The sequence below is a fragment of the Strix uralensis genome, chromosome 8 (assembly GCF_047716275.1).
Source record: "Strix uralensis isolate ZFMK-TIS-50842 chromosome 8, bStrUra1, whole genome shotgun sequence".
Taxonomy (NCBI): domain Eukaryota; kingdom Metazoa; phylum Chordata; class Aves; order Strigiformes; family Strigidae; genus Strix; species Strix uralensis.
This window is the reverse complement of record NC_133979.1, coordinates 28375249-28395281: the sequence shown is the minus strand read 5'-3', so window position 1 is coordinate 28395281 and position 20033 is coordinate 28375249. Positions and strand designations below refer to the sequence as shown.

General features: G+C 48.6%; 1 protein-coding gene across 1 annotated transcript; it reads right to left on the bottom strand.

Moving 5' to 3' along the window:
* Positions 1 to 599: 599 nt before the first annotated feature.
* TNFSF4 (TNF superfamily member 4) lies at positions 600 to 19143 on the bottom strand. The gene is given in 4 exon segments (XM_074877243.1): positions 600 to 3259; positions 4868 to 4910; positions 9291 to 9511; positions 19074 to 19143. Coding segments are annotated over 4 exon segments (687 nt in total). The 3' UTR covers positions 600 to 2906.
* Between the last annotated feature and the right edge of the window lie 890 nt (positions 19144 to 20033).

Here is a 20033-nt window from a genome sequence, read left to right as displayed (position 1 = left end):
CAACTTTGTCACCCTGTCCCTTGCTTTACATGAGTGGGGAGGTAGGAAAGAAGAGAGAGAAGGGAAGGAATACATGGTGGCTACCTCTGTGGTTTATGCAGTAGCATGTGTTAAACACAAGACACAGCAGCAGTGGAGATTGCTTTAAAATCGTGGAGGAGCCAGTAATCCCCAGGTGATGACTGTATTCTGTGAAATGGGTCTCATGAAAAGCCCTGTGAGGGACAGACCACGAGGTCCCGTTTCAGCGGCAGTAAGCACGGGAAGGAGAACGTGATTTCCCTCCAGAGTTAGGGATTGTCTCCAGAAACTGCCTAGTCCAGCCTTGTACTTCAACACTTCCAGCCATAATGAGCTTCGAAGGGTGACCTAAAACCTCAGTACACTGACCTGGTTGAACAGAGCTGTAAGATGTGACTTTAGTACCATCTATGAGCTACAAGGCCTTAACAACCCCAATAACAAAAATTAATGTTTCTTATATCAAAGAGACTTTTAACCTTGTGGAGGAAGGGGTCGCCAGATACAAACAGAAGCTGATGGTGTGGAAACTTACTGGTGAGGATAGCCAGTCCCCCAAGTAATTAATATCAGGAATTGAATTGTTCCAACCTTTATTTCAAGACAAGTGCATGTACATGTATATATGTAGGTCAGCCTAGTTCAGCCTGAAAGTGCAGAGGAATCAGTGTGTGAAATGCCCTCTCCTGCTCTGAACAAGAAGAAAGGGTGCACTCTTCTGAGGTACAAATCCATTTGTGTTTAGGATTAATCTTTCTTGCTGTCCTGTGCACCGCTGTCCACACCACTGACACGGCCTGCCCTGTCTGTGTTAGCTCACTTTGGGAAACACCAGCCCTGCATATCCCTGGGGAGAGCTGAAACTGAAGCTAAGCTGTTAAAAAAAATATGTGAAAATTTCATTTAGTTTTCATATCAGTGAAAATGTCTGCTCAAACACAGTGAATGAGTAATTCATCAGCCCCCACCTCCCAAGGGACACTGCAACCCCAAAGGTTACAAAGGAAAACACATTCTCACTTCGGCCGGGGAACGTGACAATCCCATTTAGGGGCAGGGTGTAGCTGCCTTTGGTCCCCATGGTGGGCAGAGGCGCCAGAGATAAAAGCCCAAACCACTCCCTGCAGCCTGGGAGGAGCTTCCTGCGGGTGCAAATCAGCCCACAGCATCTCATTCCCAAGATGAGAAAAAGCTGTTCTTGACACTGCATGAATAACTGCTTCAGCCACAGAGGTTTCCCCTAGGGCTGTGGCCTGGCCCAGGGTAGGGAAGTTCATAAAACAGGCCAACAACAGCATAAAGCATATGGAAAAGCTCACCAAGGCCTGGAAAATTATCTTTGGCAGCTGAGTCCGTGGGAATGCTCACCCAGGAGTGAGTCGGCCAGAGAGCCAAGGCAGGCAGCACAATGGTGCCTACCTGGCAGGAACGCTCCAGGGCATTGGGAGCATCTGCAAAGAGGAGCTTAGTGCTGACAGCCCAAAGCCTGAACCCTTCCCCGTGTTTCTAAGAAATCTGAAGTAACATTCTTATGCCTATGGTATAAATACATAAATACTTTTAACAAAAGACTTTGGAGTGTACAGCCAGCAGCGAGATACTGAAACGTTGCTGGAGTTCACTGGGAGACAGGTAGTCAAATGCCCTTGAAATCTGCCCCACTTCAACCAAAAATACAACAGTCACTGGCTGCGCTCAGGTCACATGTTGCCTGCAGCACAGTCAGGGCAGGACTTGTCCTCGGCAGCCACAAGCTTTGTAACGAGAAGAGGGATGCGCAGCCCAGGATTGCCGAGAGCAGTCTGACTTCAGCAGGAGCCAGGCAGGGTGTGCAAGGTGCACAGGCGCATGGTGGAGGTTGTGCCTGTGAATCTCTCTGTGGTGCACACCTGTATGACAAAGTCTACTGAGAGGCTCATGGGAACCATCTGAGTCCTCCCAGAAGAAAGGATGAGCAGACCTGCAGGTTTTGCTTGGTCCATTAAAGAAAACCCCCCCAAATCAAGAGTCTTCACCTTTTTCCAAGTTTTTATGTACCGGGATCATTTTTGGGTCAAGCCAGTCTGTGTGTGTGTGCTTGAAGGAGATTCTTCTTCAACTAACGGCTCCGGGAGCTGGTGTCAAGATGTGAACGTCCCACCAGACATTCCCTTGGCTCACACTTCAGTAGTCTGCAGATAGCTGGAACAGCCAGTGGGCCTCCGCTCTTAAAAGCTGATCCTAAAAACCTCATAGTCGCTGCAGGACCTGCGTTTCTGCTGTCCAGTGCAGTCCTGTTGCTCATTTCAAAATCCCGCCTTCCTTTTGTGGCCTTTACCTGTCAGAGAGCATTTATCTGGATCACTTCAAAGGCAGTCCCTTGCCACCTCTTCCCTGTCTCCTGCCTTGCCAGGCAAAGGGCTGTTGAGCAGATCTGTTCTCCTCCTCCTCCAAATGGCTTCAAGACACTTGAGGTATCTTCCTGATTTACCAGATTTTTATTTTAGCAAATACACAGCGCATTTATACTATATACAGATACTGTCAAGTAAATAGAGAAACCCAGGGTTTCTCTGAATATGAGCTAAGCTTAGGTGACTTTCTTTGGCTTTCATTTCTGTTCTCCTCAAAGGCTCCACACATCCCTTTCTCCGGTGTTAGAAAGATCCATCCTAGGCAGCAAAACAGCTGCGCAGAGCTCCAGAGAGATGAACGTGGCATGAACTATATAAAGCCTGTTTGCACAGTGATTTGTCCACACTCCAGCTGAGGCTTTCCGCAGCCCCAAGGAGGGAGGCTAGAGCAGTCTGCCTGTACAAGTACAGCCTGTGAGAACAAGCCTCCCACAGGCAAATGGATTGGTAGGAAAGGCTGTACTTTACCTGTTACATTTCATGCACCACCTTCTACAGCGAGCAAATGAAGGGACTTAGTAACGCAAGGCTAAACGACAAATCCGCGATGGTGGCGTTGGAACTGGTCCTCAGGGTGATGTTATCCTCCTCAAACAAGTAGAGCACTGTCATAAGATTTACTGCATTGCCACTGTCCTGGACAATTTGCTCCCAGAGGGCACTGCCAGTCGTCTTGCCTGTCTTCCACAGTGTCAGCGTCAGCTCGTCCGGGTCAGGGAAATGGATCCTGCCTTTCAAGGACACTAGGTAGAGGCCATCATGGGTGATCATGATGGAACCATTTTGGATCTGAATAGAGCCTACTTCAGCAGTGAGATTTATGTCTACTCCTTTGATGCTTTCACCTGGAACGGAAGAAAGCAAAGATGACCCCATGATGGCAAATGCCTTCTTGGAAATGGGTTGTTTTATATGGACTGACTGCAGGAAAGGTGGAAAAATATAGGAAAGGAAGAGAGTGAACTAGAGAATAAGGCAGACCAGAGCTAGAATATCATCTACTCTAGACAGGCATCATCTCCAGTGGAAATTTCCAGGTTTCCACTCCTAAGTAAGCTGTGCCTTTTGGACTACAACTCCAGCTTATATGAATTATCCCTCCAGTTTTCTATTTATGCACTATTTATTTACCATATGTCTTACTTAAAATACAGATTTGTAAGTAAAGCATCCTGTGAGTTTAAGGAGCAGAGAGGTTCCTAAAAGGAACAGAAAATAAAGACAGTAAATAAGAAGAAAAAGTGATCAGAGCTGGAAGGAAGAGAAAAAGTGCTTTCTGTAGAGATGCTGATAATATAAGTCCTTGTCTTTGGTTTTGTTTTGTTTTTGTTTTGTTTGGGTTTTTTTTAACACAAGACAGGATAGAAGAGCAGCATAGAGACAGAAACAGAAGAAACGAATACAGTACAGAGTCTAGAGACATTAAACCACAACTTAGTGTAATCGGTATTCTCTTGGAACAAGCAGTAACAGTTCCCAGAGCTCTGGTGGAAAGGTTTCCCTGCTGTGCTCCTGGGCTTTCAGCACACCACCTGAAACCCTGGGGACCAGGGAACCCCGAAGTCTCCTGGCAGGCAGTACAGCCCCCCCGGGCCGAGGCGAAATTTCTCAAGGTTTTTCTCTAAAAACATGGATTTCCGTTAGGTTAGACTCATTGCTACCTTACCATATTAACTGAAAGTAAAACCATCAACAATATTTTTAGTAAGATTTAAGAATTTTAGTATTTCCTTCTATCATTGAGGTATGTCATCAGACAAAACATCCAATGTAGTCGGCACGCAAAGAGCTGCTATTTCTGCTACCGTGTGTACGCTTGCTCGCTCTTCCCCAGGAAGTCATTTACATTTTTCATAAATCAGGAAATCATTGACTTGTTTCAGAAATACCCCAAGAGCACACCGCATGTACTCAGTAAATTCTCAAAACTACTTTTCTCTTTCTTTCACAGAGTGAAAGCTTGTTTTAGTGGGTAGGTAAGGGTTGCAGAAATCCACACAGATTTTCAGGTTTTTTTTTTCATCCACTCTGGGAAAACCCTTTTGTTTGGTTCTGGCACCTTGCAGCGCTAGGTCAGATTTGGCCCCTCTCCTCCCAAACAGCTCTCCTGGCACCTTCCTCCATCGGAAGGAACAGCCGTTGCCGTGACACGAAGCACTTGCCAGCCTTCGGCATTTTAGGGGCCGCCGGCCGGTCCCCGGGAAGCGCGGGGCGGTGCGGGGCAGAGCGGGAAGCCGGGAGCCCTCCCGGGTACCGGGGGGAGCCCTCCGGGGGCACCGGCGTCCTGGGGGGTGGTGGCAGCCTAGGGAAGCGGGAGCCGCGGCCGCGGGGGTCCCGGGAGCGTCCCTCGGGACAGGCCACGGCGGGGCGCGCTGCGGCGGAGCCCGGAGCCCTCCAGCGGGGCCGGGGAGCGGCGCTCGTCCCGGGGTACCCCTGCCCCGACGCCCACCCACCTGTGTACCGGATGTGTGTCCACAGCACTTCCTCGCTCCGAGGCTGGAAAAAAAAAAAAAAAAGAAGAAGAGAAATCCGCGTTAAGACACCGCGCGGGCCCGCGCTGCTGCCGCTATCGCTTTCGTTTCCCGACCCGGACCGGGACCGGGACCGGGACCGCGCCTCCGAGAGCACCGCAGGCAGCCTCAGCTGGCGCGGGGCTGCTAGCCAGCTGGGCTCTTTACTTGCTTTTATATCATTATAAATAGGATTTTAGAGTGGTTCCTAGCCAATCCGAGTTCCAGCCTGGTGCTGAACCCTCCAGAGCACACCAGGTAGCATTGAACCTGTTTAGAAAAACATCCCGGTGAACGTAACCGGGTCAGACCGAACACTAAGGATGGACCTTGGGGTGCAGAGCCTCTTCTGCATGACCCCCTCGAGTCTGACTGACAGCCGGGGATGCCTGTTTGCAGAGCTGGGACGCAGACGTGCCCCCGCTGTCTCACCCTCCTGCAGGACACTAAGAGCTAGGTCTGGCTTTAGGGCTCCCTGCACTTGGGGTCAGGCTGTTACAGGATGGGTGTCTCTCCGTAGCTCCCTTAGAAGTGCATTAAGACACGTTTAAAATTGATTTGTATTTTCGGAGTGTGACAGAAAAAGTGAGTGCAAATATGGAAGCTTGTATCTTACTGATCAGATACACAAAACACCAAGCTTCTGTATTAGATTTTTAAATCTGAACTTTGCATCTCAAACCCATCTCTCATCTTAACCACAGGAGGCCCAAATCTGCAGTCTCTTCACAACCACAAGTCTTCAGCGTTTTGCCTCATTAAAGAGTGAAAGGTTAGACTCGCTGCTCCGTGTTCTTCTCTTTACCTATGCCAGAGGTGTCCTAAGGAAGAAGGTGGGCTGGTGAAATGTGTGTTGGGCTGACTCTCATGTATTCGGCCTCATGTGTTACAGGAACTGAGCAGCCCCTTCGCTCTGAGCACAGGGCAAGTGGTGGAACAGAGCAGAGAGTGAGCACAGACACGCCAACCTGCGGGTTCAGTGCTGCGCCCTGGCAAAGGCAAGCGGCTGGGGAAGGAGGTTGGAGCCGGGCTGCCCTCTGTGGTCTGTGCCGGAGGGTGAGGTGGGTGCTGGTGGTGGGAAAGGTCTGCTCTGGCACCCTCTAGTGCTGCCACAGCTGCTGCTTGTTCCACTGGCAAGGCTGGATTCGACTACTAAAGACAAGCTTTTATTTCACACCGGCTCTGGTGGAACTGTCTCCCCCGACATTATGGATCCTACCCATTGCCTCGCAGCTTGAGCCTTACGCTTACTCTTTTTCTGGGCACCTAAGTGCACGAGCGTTTCACTCGGCTCAGGCAGCTGGGATTTCCAGGTACTTTCCCAACAAGACGATAGCTAAGCACAGGACCACTGAGCTTCTGAGGTCAAATAACATCCATCACAATCTGTCTGATCTGGCCACTGGTGGACAGGGTGTGTTAAACAGACAGGTTGGGTGACAAGCTCGTAGCAACTGTAAGACTATCAGCCCCGCTGTCACTGATACACATTGCCTGTTTTACATATCTCTGCCAGTTACTGCGCTATCTCAAAGCACTTTGCCATCATCTACTAGTAAATTCTGCTGAGGAGAGAATGTATCTGTAGGACTGGAAGAACATCCACAAGCTAGTAACAGAGTTACTCACCCCTCTTTCTCTGTTCTGCCTTCTTACAGGGTGCGGGAAAGGATGCCAGGAGGGTTGGGGGCACAGAAGTGCTCCTTACTGGCTGCTTCAGATTTTCCTGTATCATTTACACACTGAGTTTCCACATCATTTTTGCATGTTCTGGATCCCCAAACATGTGACTTCCTCCTGTCTGGGACATTGTGTCTAGAGCTGTGCCACATGGCAGAAGTTTCAGGAATAGGTTTATACTGCACAAAGCACAAATCTCAGGGGACAGTAGCAATACACGCTGATTGAGAGGACCACTGTGATGATGTGCCTGACTCCCTGTGTCATGAAGATTGCAGACGGCTGTGCACTGGAAGTCTGATGTATTTTCTCCACACCAGAAAATATTAGGATTATCGCCATATCTTCCTTATCTACATTAAACCTCTGCATGATTACTCTTCCTGCCCTTTTCAGGTAAAACCATCCTGCAACAGATCATCAGAAGCCTTTGAATTCCCAACAGCTGCTCAAGGCTTTTACTTCCCATGCATTTGCCATCAGGGGGTTCCACACTCACTGATCGCACCTGTGAGCAACTTGCCCACGGCCTGATCCCAGCTGGTGTGGCAAGAGGAGGTAATCCCAGCAGAGATGGGAACTCACCAGCCTTGCATATGTGCAAGCAGACTATCACTACTTTTTTTTTAACTTGCTCATTTGGAAATCACAGCTGAGGTTTGCTCTCCAGGCAGCATCGTGATAGAAACCAGATCATTGTCCCTTTTTGTTAAGCATGGTTTGGGCTGCAGATGCTGACTTTCTGAGCATGTGCCATGACATTATTTGAGCTGTGTTTTCACAGAACAGTCCGGGGTTTTTTTCAGGACCCATGAGGACAATGGAAAGTAATCAAATATAGTCTTGCTATAAAAAACACAGCTACTGTCTTGCTATTAAAGTTACTGTGGTACTCTCCAGCCCTGGAGGACAGGAGACTCCTCCCAAGAACAGGGACAGCCTCTTGGTTGCTCCCATGGACCAGCACTCCCAGCCTGCTCCTCTGATGCTGCTGTGCTCCTACTTCCATAAACTCCGTCTCCCTAAACTGCCCCGAGAATCAAGTCAGATTAGTGCTGCTGCCTCTTGTATAGACATTTATATGGTCAGGTCATGGTTATCCTGCTGAGCCCTGTAATTCCAGTGCAATGAAATTCCCCCGTGTACAACCCGTGAAACCGCTCCTGCACAGCATGGTGCAGTCAAAACAGGACACCATGGTTATCTGCTTAAAATAATAGAAACCTGTCATGAGCCTGCAGGTAGCAAGTGTTTAAAAATGAAAAGGACCTCTGGTGACTCCCAGGGCCTGGACTTTTCGTCTGCTGCAGTCGCTGCTCCTCGAGCACCCTGTTTCAGTTGTTTCTGCTGAGGAAGGGAAACTCCAGGCACATACTGTGTCCCCTTCTCAGCTGCTGCTCTCTTGGGTTTGTAAGGCTCACAAGCAGCAATGCTAGCCCCTGCCATCTTCCTCTGGAGGAGATTCGAGTTAACACTTTTACAGAAGAGAGAGATACTGAGAGATGAGGAGTCACAACCAGAGTGTGACCCAGGAGAGCTTTCTGCATCTTGAGCAGTGTGATATCTCGCCCTTCTCCGTTGGCTTCCAGAGCAATTTCTCTCTCCCAAAGTAGAAGAGGACTGAACTGAATGAAAGGTGTTCTCTTTCAGTGTTATCAGGGTCATCGTTCTGCAGTTTAATAACCCCTGTGAGACTCAGGTCAGTGAAACTTCTGCAGAGCATGAGAGTTTTCATTAACCTGCAGAGGACCCAGAGCATGAGGCCATCCCTTCCTTGCATGGTTACATGCCTGGCTTGTTCTTTGCCACTCTAAGTGGGAGGAAAGAATGAACTCTGGTAAGACAAAGCACAACAAGCTTTAAAGTGGCACATAGCTCTTGGAGAAGGTGTGGGAGGAGAAGTAGCTAGTGCATAAGCAGCACTGAAATAGCAGTGAAAGGTTGTTGACAATCCACCAGCCTGCAAACACATGAAAGAGACAAATGTGTTTGCTGCAATTTTTGCGAAAGTATTCTGAGTTTCGGGCATCTCTGTTATTTATATTGTTTGCAGTGGTGTTAAAGGTACACGAAACTCTGGCCACATCACTCTTTCTCATGTACACACACATACACACACAGGCTGTCCTCTGCAGATATAGATGACTACTCCTAAAGCCCAGTATATGTGCCGGTTGAGAGCGCTGAAATGTTTCAGGGGTCTTGCTAGAGCTGTTCACAAGCTACCTTGCTTTCTCACATATCTGCCTGCACATACAGTACATTTTAAAAGTTCAGGAGATGTTTATGAGCAACCTGGGTTCTGATTCTTCCACATGTACTTGTTGAAAGCAAACATCCACCCACATGATCCCATTTAATTAAACGGAAATACACACAAGTCACTGCAAGTAAGGGAGGGAGGGAGCAGGGGCGAGGCCGACCTCCCTCCCTCCGGGGCCAGTGCAAAGGACATTCTTGGAATGATGTCCCTTCTGCACAACCTGTCCCCAGACCCTGCACTGGGCAGTACTGGATGTTGTTTTGAGGACAGGCAATGTAAAAAAAAAGTAAGGAAAGGATTAAAAACTTGTGGTTCGAATAGGGATAAACCTAAATGCTTTTTCCTTTTCTTAAAAAAAAAAAAAATAAAGCCCATATAAATCTTTACAGGCCAGTAGACAATGGGTTGAACATGAGCTCTTACCGTTGAGGGTTGCAGAGAATCTATACCAAGGTAAATCAAGCAGGCAAGCAGTAATATCCACTGAGCAGCTGCGGACATGAGGTGCAGCGTGTTCCTAACCTGTCCTCTTTGCCAGCTCTTCCACTCATCGTCTGCAGGTTCCCTTTCGCTATCCATCTGGTCTTGATTTCTCGGCTCTATATGTGGCTGTCCTTCCATCTCAGCCACGCTGCCAGCAACTGCTGGGGAAGGGGCCAGGAGCACAGCAGGAGCCCGGAGGAGCAGGGAGCAGATGAGCTAGGTGCTCCTGTCCAAGGAGCAGAGATGAAGTGAAGACAGTGCCTTCAGGAGACTGCTTTATGCGCACAGAGAAGCAGGCGGGGGAACTTCTTTGTGACTAATCTGAATTTCCCCTTCCTTCCTTTCTTTCTTTCTTTCTTTTCTTTTTTCTTTTTTTTTTTTTTTTATGGTGTGTGTGTGAATGTGGGGGCTGATTTATTGCATCCCAGTTCAGTTTTGAGTAAGGGCCTTTGAAAGTAGATGTGTTTATGTCTTTCATAGCTTCAGCTGTGGATGTCTTGCTATGTGATGTTTCCAACAATAACTAAGAGTTGGGTGGACAGTGCTTGTCTTCACTCAAACCTTTGTCAGTAAAAGCTCTCATCTTTCTGTTCAACCTCAGGTGGGAGGTTTACAGGGCTGGGTCCCTCCCTTCTTAGCAGCACATAATGCTGCTGAAATCTCTTTTCTGTAAAGAAGCAATGAATAGGAAGGGACAGCATAAAGAACCGGAAAGAAAATACGCACTTTCCATTTCTCTTGCCCTTTGACGTCTGGCTTTAAAGCCATGGGATGCTGCATGAAGCCTAAGAGGGAGAAAATGGAGAACTGCTCAGGGAACATCCCTTTTTGCACACACTGAAACCTGCCGTCCAGGGAATGCACTCAGAGGTGCACCCCCAGGCCATCTAGGCTTCCCTTCTGGAAGAGGATTGCCTGTCCCTTGGGACACCAGCACCTTGGTCTCCTTGTGACATTTGCTTGTGACACATGGAGCTGCTAAATTTCAGTTGTCTGCAGCAGGGACCATCTCCTATGCTTATTTTGGTGACAGGCTTTGCATCCTTTCTGGGGGCAGTCCAGCACCGCTCTTTCCACTGCTTTTTTAGCCACAATTTTTTCTGTTGTAAATTAGCATATCACGACTGAAGTCAGGCGCTGCCTCCTCCTGGTGATGTTTAAGCCCGTTGGGAGTGTTATTGTCTGTCTGTCTTTCAGGGATGAGTTGTCAGAAAGTTTCCCTTCCCCAAAATGCATTTTCTCAACCTGTCACAAGGCACATGTCCTGACAAATATGTACTCTGCGTGCAAAGGAAGCAAGAATAATGTTCTTTCATGTGTTTTTCCACCTAGGTAAGGATATTTCCTATAAACACTGACCAAATGAAGAGGGGAGTACAGCACTTGGGTAAGCAACCTGCTGTAAGGACACCCCACCCTCACCACCCTTGTTCTTGAAAAATAGCCTCGAGTTGCTGATAGCTGTTGGATTGAGTTAGGAATACACTCTGGTGTTTGTCTCGAGAGCAAACCAAAATCATGGAAACTTACTGAAGAAGGTTCAGCTTTCACATTTTCCACTGGCTCTTGAGTGCATGGAAATTTTCATACTGCTTTCACTTGTGGCCACTCACCAGAGCGTGCTGGAGCCCCCGGCTGAGCCCCAGCTTGATGAGAGGCCCCGGGAACAACCCTAACCTTCCTTCTTTGTCCAGAAATATGACGAGCACCGTGGCAAAGAGAGTTTACGCTGCCTCTGAGCAGTTGCCTCTGATTGAGAGCACGCGTTTGGAGGCAGGACTTTGACACCTAGTGGTCACAGAGTGCCTGTGAGCCCGGGCAGCCACGCACCAAGCTCAGCACCTGCCGTGACCAGGCTCGGGCTTAGCCAAGCCCTGCAGAGGAGTGAAGCGGTACCTTGGGGTGCTGCGGAGGAGGCCTGATGAGGCTGGGGTGATGTGGAGAAGGAGATTGTTTGCTCCTGTGGATCTGCAACGTCTTGCCATGTCTGGATGCTTGCTTAAAGGGTCCCCAGAAAAACATTCACCCTACTTGCAGCCGCCGTCCATTCATAAGGGGCTTGGTGGTGTGGGGGAGCCGACGGAGACTCTGGAGATGACGAATTCTCAAATGTGGCTTCAAAGCAGCTTCCTGGTGGGGAACAGATCCAGCTCTGGGTCCTTCTCCCATGGGTGGGGGTCTCAGCCGCCTACAGTGCAGATGGATAGCAGTGGTGGCTGGGAAGCTGGGACCCAGCTGTCCCGGTCCCGTAGGAAAGGCAAAACAGGCTTGGGGGGCTGTCTGGGCTGCGCAACACCTGAGCAAGTGCTTCCTCATGTTCCTGCTGCAGGGGTGTCTCAGGGGCAGTATCCCCAGTCCCCCATTGCTTGCAGTCCCTGCGGCTGACGCTGCAGCTGAAGCAGGCAGGCACGGAGGAGGGCTGTGGGGCCAGGGCTGCCCCGTACCTGCGTTCCTACCTGTAGCGAGAGCCACCAGCAGGTGACTGCAGAGGCAGCCAGCGGCAGGTCTTGCACAGCCTGCCAACGAACTTGTCAGTGTTTGGGTGGGGAATCACAGAACGAGAGCGCGCGATCATCACACCACAGCCGCCTTCCTGGAAGAGCAGGCATTGCTGCGTACCAGAGCAGCTCTGTCGAACGCAGACAGCCTGGGCTGTTATGCCCTGCACACTCCCTCCCTGCTCCCTCCAGAAAAGGAAACAGGGTTTTCCATTTGCTGCTTAGTTTCTGCAAAAATACCAGGATGCTGAGCTAAGACTTGTGTGATCCCATAATTCTCATATTTTGGGTACATGCCTTTGAACCAGACACAAGCTCTCGCCCATCTCCTTCTCCTCCCTCCCTGACTCTGGATCTTGCACTGGTTTTGTTTCTAAAACCCTAAAAAAAAAAACTGGGTGGAGGTATTTCTGAAATTGCCTCGTCATTTCTGTACTCCCCCAGTGCAAGTGTTGCTCAGCTTGGGGTAACAACAGTGGTGGCACTGAGGATCGAAAGCTACATTTCAAGTAATGTATCTAGCATTGTGTCTGAAACAGGAAAGAGGACAGCTCATTCAGAGGCATCATAAACACCTATGCACAGACTGTCTTTCGCGGTTTTAATTGTCTTCAGCTTGTCCTCCTGCCTTGTATATGAAAACCCAAGTGCATGCAAATTTGGTGGCTTTAGACATGTGCTGTCAGGGCCCCTGCTCTCCATCCTAGAGGAAACTTCCCTGGTCTTCGGCACCCCAACGCATCGCAGGCTTACTGCACGCACCCAGCAGTTGCCAAAAGTTGATGCTTTGATTAAAATTATTTTAGTCCCTCTTCTCAACCCTTCCCAGTCATCATGCCATTCTAGCAATGGGGCAAGCAGGCAGGCTGAGGTGGCTTTGGGGCTCTGTGAGCCTGTTGGCACTCTGCAGCAGACCCTGGTTACTTGGTCAGCTCAGTAGTTTTCCAAAGAAATGCCTCTCAGTGGCACATGCAGCAACATTATTCCAGCAAGGACTGAAGGAAACTGGAATTAGTTGGCAGTATGGCTTGATGGGGTTTTTTCGGACAACAATCCAATATCTCTTCCATTAGGCTGTCATTTCTGGGCTTTCCCAGACCAGGGAGCTGAGTGTTTTAAAAGCTTGGCTAAAGTGTGGCGGTCACAGTCAAGGCTAAATCCTGCAGCGTCATTGCTGTACCAGATCTCAGAGACAGCTCGGAGCCCCAGCCTACCAGTGCCCCCATGCCACGAGGCTGCTGTTCTCCAAGCAGCGGGATGGGGCAGAGACAATCCTCACCACAGACCCCAGCCCCTGGCCCACGCAGAGCACCCCATGTGTGGGAGTCGCAGGGCAGGGGCCCTTGCCCAAGACCTGGCAGCCCTTGCTGGCACCATCCTTGCTTTAGTTCCCATTTCCCAGGAAAGTGCTCTCACCAATCTGAAAGGAGAAATTGGGGAATTATATAGGAGAGATAACTTCTCAGAAAAACAGTGGAAAAACTGTCTGAACTGTTTGTGAACATCTAGAAGGAAAAAAGGAAATGAGTAGCAACCAGTGTGGGTTTCCAAGAACAAAACCTAATGTTGTTTTTTGGGGCAAAGAAGCCTCTTGGTCAGAGGAGTAGCTGTGGGTTTTGACTCTCTTTTTCATAATATTCATGAAGCATGGTCTATACATAACTGCTGCTCAGCAGAAGCGGAGCTGATTGAGTGATTATTGATGGTTTGTTGTCAAAATGGAAGGACATATCTTGTCCTCCTGGGACCTGCCCTTCTGCAGTATGCCCTTCACCTGGGGGATCCTCTGGGCCCTCTGACAAGCCAAGCAGGAATGGGGACATGCTCATGGGTGAAATCTGGCCTCTCAGTTCTTGCTGGTAGTCTTTGCCTATAATTTAAAGCTTTGGCCTCCACTTGGAATAAATTACTAGGAAAGCAGTGCTGTTGCTCTCATTGTGTCGCAGATGGAAATATTACTGTGGTAATGATTTAGCAGCAAATCAAGATTTATTAATGACTAGCAGCGCTTAATCATTAACCAATTTAAGGATTTACAAAATAATTCAGTAAAATATGTTATGATTAAAATAGCAACTTAACTACAGATTCAAAAATGACAAGATTCACACTAACTTACTAAAAAGTATCCTAAATCAACATATATACATATGTATATTCATAAACACAAGATGTACAAACACACAGACAAAGTACTTGGATCCAGTGGAATATGTACGTACCCACACTCATGAAAATAACTGTGTATACCCAAGCATATTGGTAGGTAGAGATGTGGGTGAAAGAGAAGCTAGCCTACAGTTAAGATTTCCCTCTTCTCGAGTTTAGAATAAACAATCACAATGCATCAGCATTTCTCAATGGGTGATAACTGAGACTTGAGGGGGGTTGACTTCACTCTGGCCCTTCATCAGCTTTGACAGCAGACGGTATCTGAAGGAGTTGATACCTGAGAGGAGTTCTGGCTCAGGGGAGATGCTGCTCACAGGCCTGTTGTGATCCAGGAGAGCTCAAGGGGTCTCACTTAGGGTCACTATTTATAGGGTCCAAGATAACTGACTTTCATCAGATACTTTTGCACTCCCGCTCAACTCGAGTGATGAAATATTCTGGTGCCCAGCTGCGCAGGTCCAGAACTCGCTGTATGTGCAGTTCTGTTATCACCCTTCCTTGACCACATCCCAGGTACAGATGTACCAGGCTGTCAGGAGGTGATGGACTGTTATTACTGCTTCCAAGTGATAGGGAGAGCAGGACCCAGGCATGTCAAGGGGGTGCCTTAACGCTCCAGTCCACTGCCATTTACAATCCATACCACCCTAGGTTGGTATGTGGCCCAGGAGGGGGGTTGGAATCACACCAAGCACCAAGTGGCCCAGCAAGGAAGAGGAGGGGGGAATTGCACCACCACACATCGCTGAAGTCAAGTAATACAATGCCCAGTGTTGGGCTGTCTTCTGGTGTGTGGTTGCTTATTTTCCACCAAGGCTGTCTTTGCCTCGAGAATAACTGGTCACATGGTTTGATTTAGTAAAGCAGTGGGAAACAGCAAAGGAAGCCTTGCAATTATATAGGAGGGGGGAAAAAAGCAAAGTGTTACAAAGGCAAGATTTTCATCCAGGTCCTGCTGCTCAGCATGTGCCCCAGCTGTTGCAGTTTAATATTTCTGTCCACTCCAGAAATAAAGTGTTTTGTAACTAAGCCAGATGTATTTATCAAAGTCAAGGAATTTTGCCAGAAATGTTTGTGGACTCCTGATCCACTGTGTGAACCATGTGAACTATCTCTCACCCTTGATGTCACTTCCATGTGGCTTTTTCTTGCCCCTTGCTTATGCGTCAAGGATTTCCACCAGCAGAGGCACTGAGCCAGTAGGAAGGAGTTTATGTTAGTCAGGCTATGACATTTTGACAATGTAAAATAGAAAAGGAAATTGTGAAAATGATGTGAAGTCACATGTAAAAATACTGACATTTATGTGGAGCCAGGATTGTGTCAGGAGATCCCAAAAGAGGAGCATCAGCACCGAGGTAAATCCTGCTGTGCCTCATCCCGGAGTGTTGCGCTGGGATTTTTCCGAGCCAGCTGCTTTATGGGAGCAGTGAGATGAGCGGCGGACGGTTCCTCACTGCTGTGTGCAGTTGTTTTCCCTGGCTGTCACAGTCCTTGGGCCAAGAGGAGGCTTTTTTCCAATGCTGAGCTCCAGCTGCACTGGGCACGGCAAAGCCAGGCAGGATTAGGACCTGCCCTTCTAACAGTGCTGGCAGCTTTTCTTGGTGCTTAGGGACTGTGGCACGCTCAGCACCCTGGGACAGGCTGGTGGCATCTGTAAGCGGGTACAGTGACTGCGGAAGAGTCTGTGTGTTTAATGGCAGTTTTTAACAACAGCGTTATGGTGTTCAGCACAGCCCCCCGACAGGCAGCAGTGCAGACCTCTGAGCAAGCCAACATTGGCATTGCCTCAGCTGGCAGCCACCACATTTTACACCAGAGTTGTTAGGTTTCCAAAGGTCAGCTGCTGCCCCCTTTTTGACGTGATGGGAGATTTTCCATTGCTGGCGGTGATCTTTGCCCCGAGCATTATCTCTTTGCAGTAAGCCCCCGTGGACTGTGTTCTTCTGTTCCTCGGAGTGGACTTCATTTACCACAGTATCAGCTGAGTGGGTAGGGGCTAAGGGTTCACCGTAGCACCTTTGAAAAGGTCAAGATGAACTTAGTCATACCAATCTCCCTTCCCTCAGTAGCTGCTTCAGTCAGAAATCCCACCGTACCATACCATCATACCATAAGATATCAGGAGAGAAAATCAAGTACATCTTTTGCCATTTTTCTGGTAAAGAGAGGTAACAATCTATGAAAAAAAATGAAATAATTCTACAGCTGACATTCAGAAATGCAGCTGGTCTTGCAGAGCTACCCGGCTCAGCCAGCTCAAATGACCATTCCCAGTCATTCCTGTAGTGTTAGAAACCCCCAGGAGGGATGTGAAGCCTGTGGTGCTCCAGAGACAGCTCTGCTCTGGGCTAAGGAAGTGGTTTCTCTTGCCTATCTGGCACTGTCATCATTGACCTGTCTGCTTCCCCTCATCACCCCCATGGGAGTTTTCTGACCAGCAAAGATGGTCCCAAAGTCATCCCTCCTGAAAATGAGGTTTTATTGCAGCTCTTGATTCTTCCTGTGGGTCTTTAACCTGTTCATTTCTTTTAAACATGATGATAGGAATTGCAAGCAGGGTTTTGGGGAAGATTTGCAGGCAGAGGTACTACCTCTTATTAGCTCCCTTAAATAGCTGGAGTGAAACATGAGCAGACGGGTGGTGGGCAAGCAGAGACTGCAGTAAGGAGAGGAGGGTAAGAGCTGGGACCTTTCTAGAACAGAGACAGGACAGAGATTGCAACAGCTCTGTCTGCAAACCCCAGCCTCTACCATGTGCCCCTCTATCTTGGGGTGACTTGTGCTTTTTAGTCGATGGTGATAGCCTTACACTTACTTCAAACTGTTGCATTAAAGAAGTGGAGAAGGGTTAGACATCATTCCTGCCCCAGCCAGCCCAGCAAGAAAGACCCACATGTGGTACCATTTCCTACTTGATGAGATGAGTCACTTCATCCCTTCGCAGGTGTTTTATTGGGATGACATGCTCATCCTTTTCTAGTCAGGGTGCATGCAATACCATTTCACTTGCCTCCTGCCATATAGCTTTGTCAGCAAAGGTTTATCCATTAGTTATGAAATGCCAGAGACCAAAACAAGATCTGGTCTCAACAAAAACATACTGACCAGCATGATGCTTCCATAGAATCTCCCTCATGGACAATATTAACTCTTTCCTTTTCTTGTTTCCTGAATATTGTTTTCTTATTTAATAGCTGTCAGGTTAAACTTCTGGCTAAATTGTTTCCTTCATTTCTTAAACACCTAAAGAGTTCTTTAACTTTCCATTCACAGTCATTTAGTTATTGTTTTTTCCACCTGGTCAGTTTTGCTCATAGTTTCCCCTAATTTATATTGGCCCTTTTGAAACATCTAGTAACTGTATTACTGGCTGGGGCTGTCCTATTTGCTCCTACTGACTATAATCAGATCAAGGTAACTACTCCTTAAGCCCTGACCACTTCTTCAGCAATTAAATCATCTTTACTCACTGTAAAAAGCACCAAATATAGCCCTTGCATCTGGCTTAACAGTTTCTATGTTAGGAAATGTCCATCTGAAACCTTTGGAGACTTGGATTTTCCTCACAGCATCACTGTTTCCTTGGACCCTGTGAGAGGGAGGTTGCTGGGACCTGGTGCCAATCTCTGTTGTAACACAGCGGACAGAAACAGCCTGCTCTCAGTTTTCTCTTTTTATTCCTTTTATTTGCAAAACACTGAATTGTCTAGATGCAGCTTGAATGAGTGATTGAAAAGTTATAATAACAGGATTTCCATAGGTTTAAACTTTTCACTTTTGGGTGAGATGAGAAAAGGTCTGTATCTCCAAAAAGCAAGCAGTCCTTAGCCCCTTCTCACAAGGTGCCCCCACAGATAGTCCTTGAGGCTTTCAGGCTCATCTAATGCCAACTGCATTGTCTTCATGACATAAGCCAGTAAGTAACACAGGAGGGGCAGCAAATACTTCCCTGCTGCTGTGTAATTGTCCAACAACTATAAAGCAAGCAGCCAGGCCCCATGTGCCTGGGACTGCATGTTGTAGCAGGCAGGAGGCCACATGCACTTGCAGGAACAGCCCATGGGTGCTGTGGATGGGGGCACCCACAGCCATCACATCATACTTCAGTACATGCGGGGGATTTAAGGATGAGTGCATCCAGCCCCCCTGCAGTGCCAGTTCAGAGGGCTTGCGAGGCGGTATCGAGAGCCTCAAATGACTATCTCGGGCCGGAGGTTTTCTCTGTATTACACACAGCAGCACTCATGCTCCCGCGGGCTTTAAAGTGGGGGACAGCACAAAGGCTGTGATCACAGCCAGAGCCCCCAGAGACTGGCTCCCTGCCCTTCCCACACAGCCATCACGCTGCCAGCCCCAAGGGCTGCAGGCAGAAGTACAAGGGGTGCAGCAGTACAAAACCCAGGGGGACTGAGCAGTCAGCCCCTCACCACCGATATTTGCAGTTGACCTGTGTTTGCTTTCCTCTTTACCTGCCACTTTCACTAGTCCTTAAGTGAAAGTCCTGCCTAGTTTCTCTTGCAGAGACATGAACATGGCTGGGCTTCAGGGGCATGGTCGGGGCTCCCTTGCCTGCAGCCAGCATCCCCCACACCCCAGCCACCCTGGGGAGGGGGCTTGAGAGGGGACACTTCTCTGCAGGCAGCAAGCAGGTATGGGTTCATACCAGTGTCCCACTGGGGAAGCCTGTGCTGAGGTTGGTTTGTGTTAGGGTTTGTCAAAACTGGCAGCCTGACCGAGATAAGGCTGCCACAGCTCTGACTCCCTGGGTCCAGCCAGCAGCAAGGCTGAATGTGCATGCACACAGGACATATATACATACATCCACAGTAGAGATAGATATACACACATACACACAGTCAGCCATGCAGATCAGCACAGGCAGAAAATGCAGTTCTCACACAGAGAGCACCAGTGGCCTCATCCTGTTTCTTTCTCTGGCTAATTAGGATGAAAGCCCATTAGCAGAAAATATATACAAATATAGGCAATATAGATTCCTTCAGCTGCTAGTAGTCTTAGGAGAACAGACTGGAGAGACTGTATACCTGACTCCTGAGCCTTTTATCCTAGTTTCCAGCTGGCCTGGCTTGCTGTTTGCTAGCGATCGCACACACCAGCATACCCACCTGCAGCCCAGTCTCTCTGGTTGCTGCTGTCCCAGCACACTGGCTGCTGGGCCCCACAGTGCCCCTTCTGTCACTGGTACTCCGACCTCCATACACACCCGTGCACACCGAGCAGAGACCCTCACCAGGAAAATAGCTAAAGAGAGTTTAATAAGCAGACAGGACATGCTTGCAGTGATCAGGCACAGGGCACAGCCAAACAGGCATGTGAGCAGTCCCTCTGTCCCCTTTTCCCTCTGTTTTCCCACGCTGGTTCTTCCCCAAACCGCCTTGATCCCTCCCTTGATCCCAGACATCCCAAAGTCCTGTGCAGTCTCAGAAGGCTCTTCCCAGCATCCCATAATAAGCCTCATGTGCCTTTGGGCAATGACCCTCTTTGCTAGGCAGATGGGGAGAGTTTCCCGGTTCCTCACCAAAGCGGATGCATAACCCAGGGGGTGTATGGTCACCTGCCCCCCCAGCAGTGTCCTCTCCCCCCCAGCGCCACCAGAGCTCACACGTTAAACAGATACTTGGAGCATTTGTTGCTTTTCATTTTCTTTCAGATAGCTACAACTCTCCGGACAGGCTCCCAGGCTGACATTAACAGCTGTTAAATATTTTCACTGCAAGACTGCAAAAACAGTAAGTTATAGCTCAGGGATTTGGTGACATCTTTTTCTTATTAAACTATCTTTTCCTCATCCAGTATTTAGGGATTCTTTGCTTTTTTAGTGTATGCAGTATTTTTAGAACCTTAAAAGGCTGATTTTTTCTGTTACATCTTCAGTACAGGTGCAACAGATAACACAGATCTGAGCAAGGAAGAAAGCTTATTTCCCCAAGACACCTTTTCCCTGCCAACATGCTGAGCTCCCTCCAAGGCTGGGGATGGGGTAAAGAGT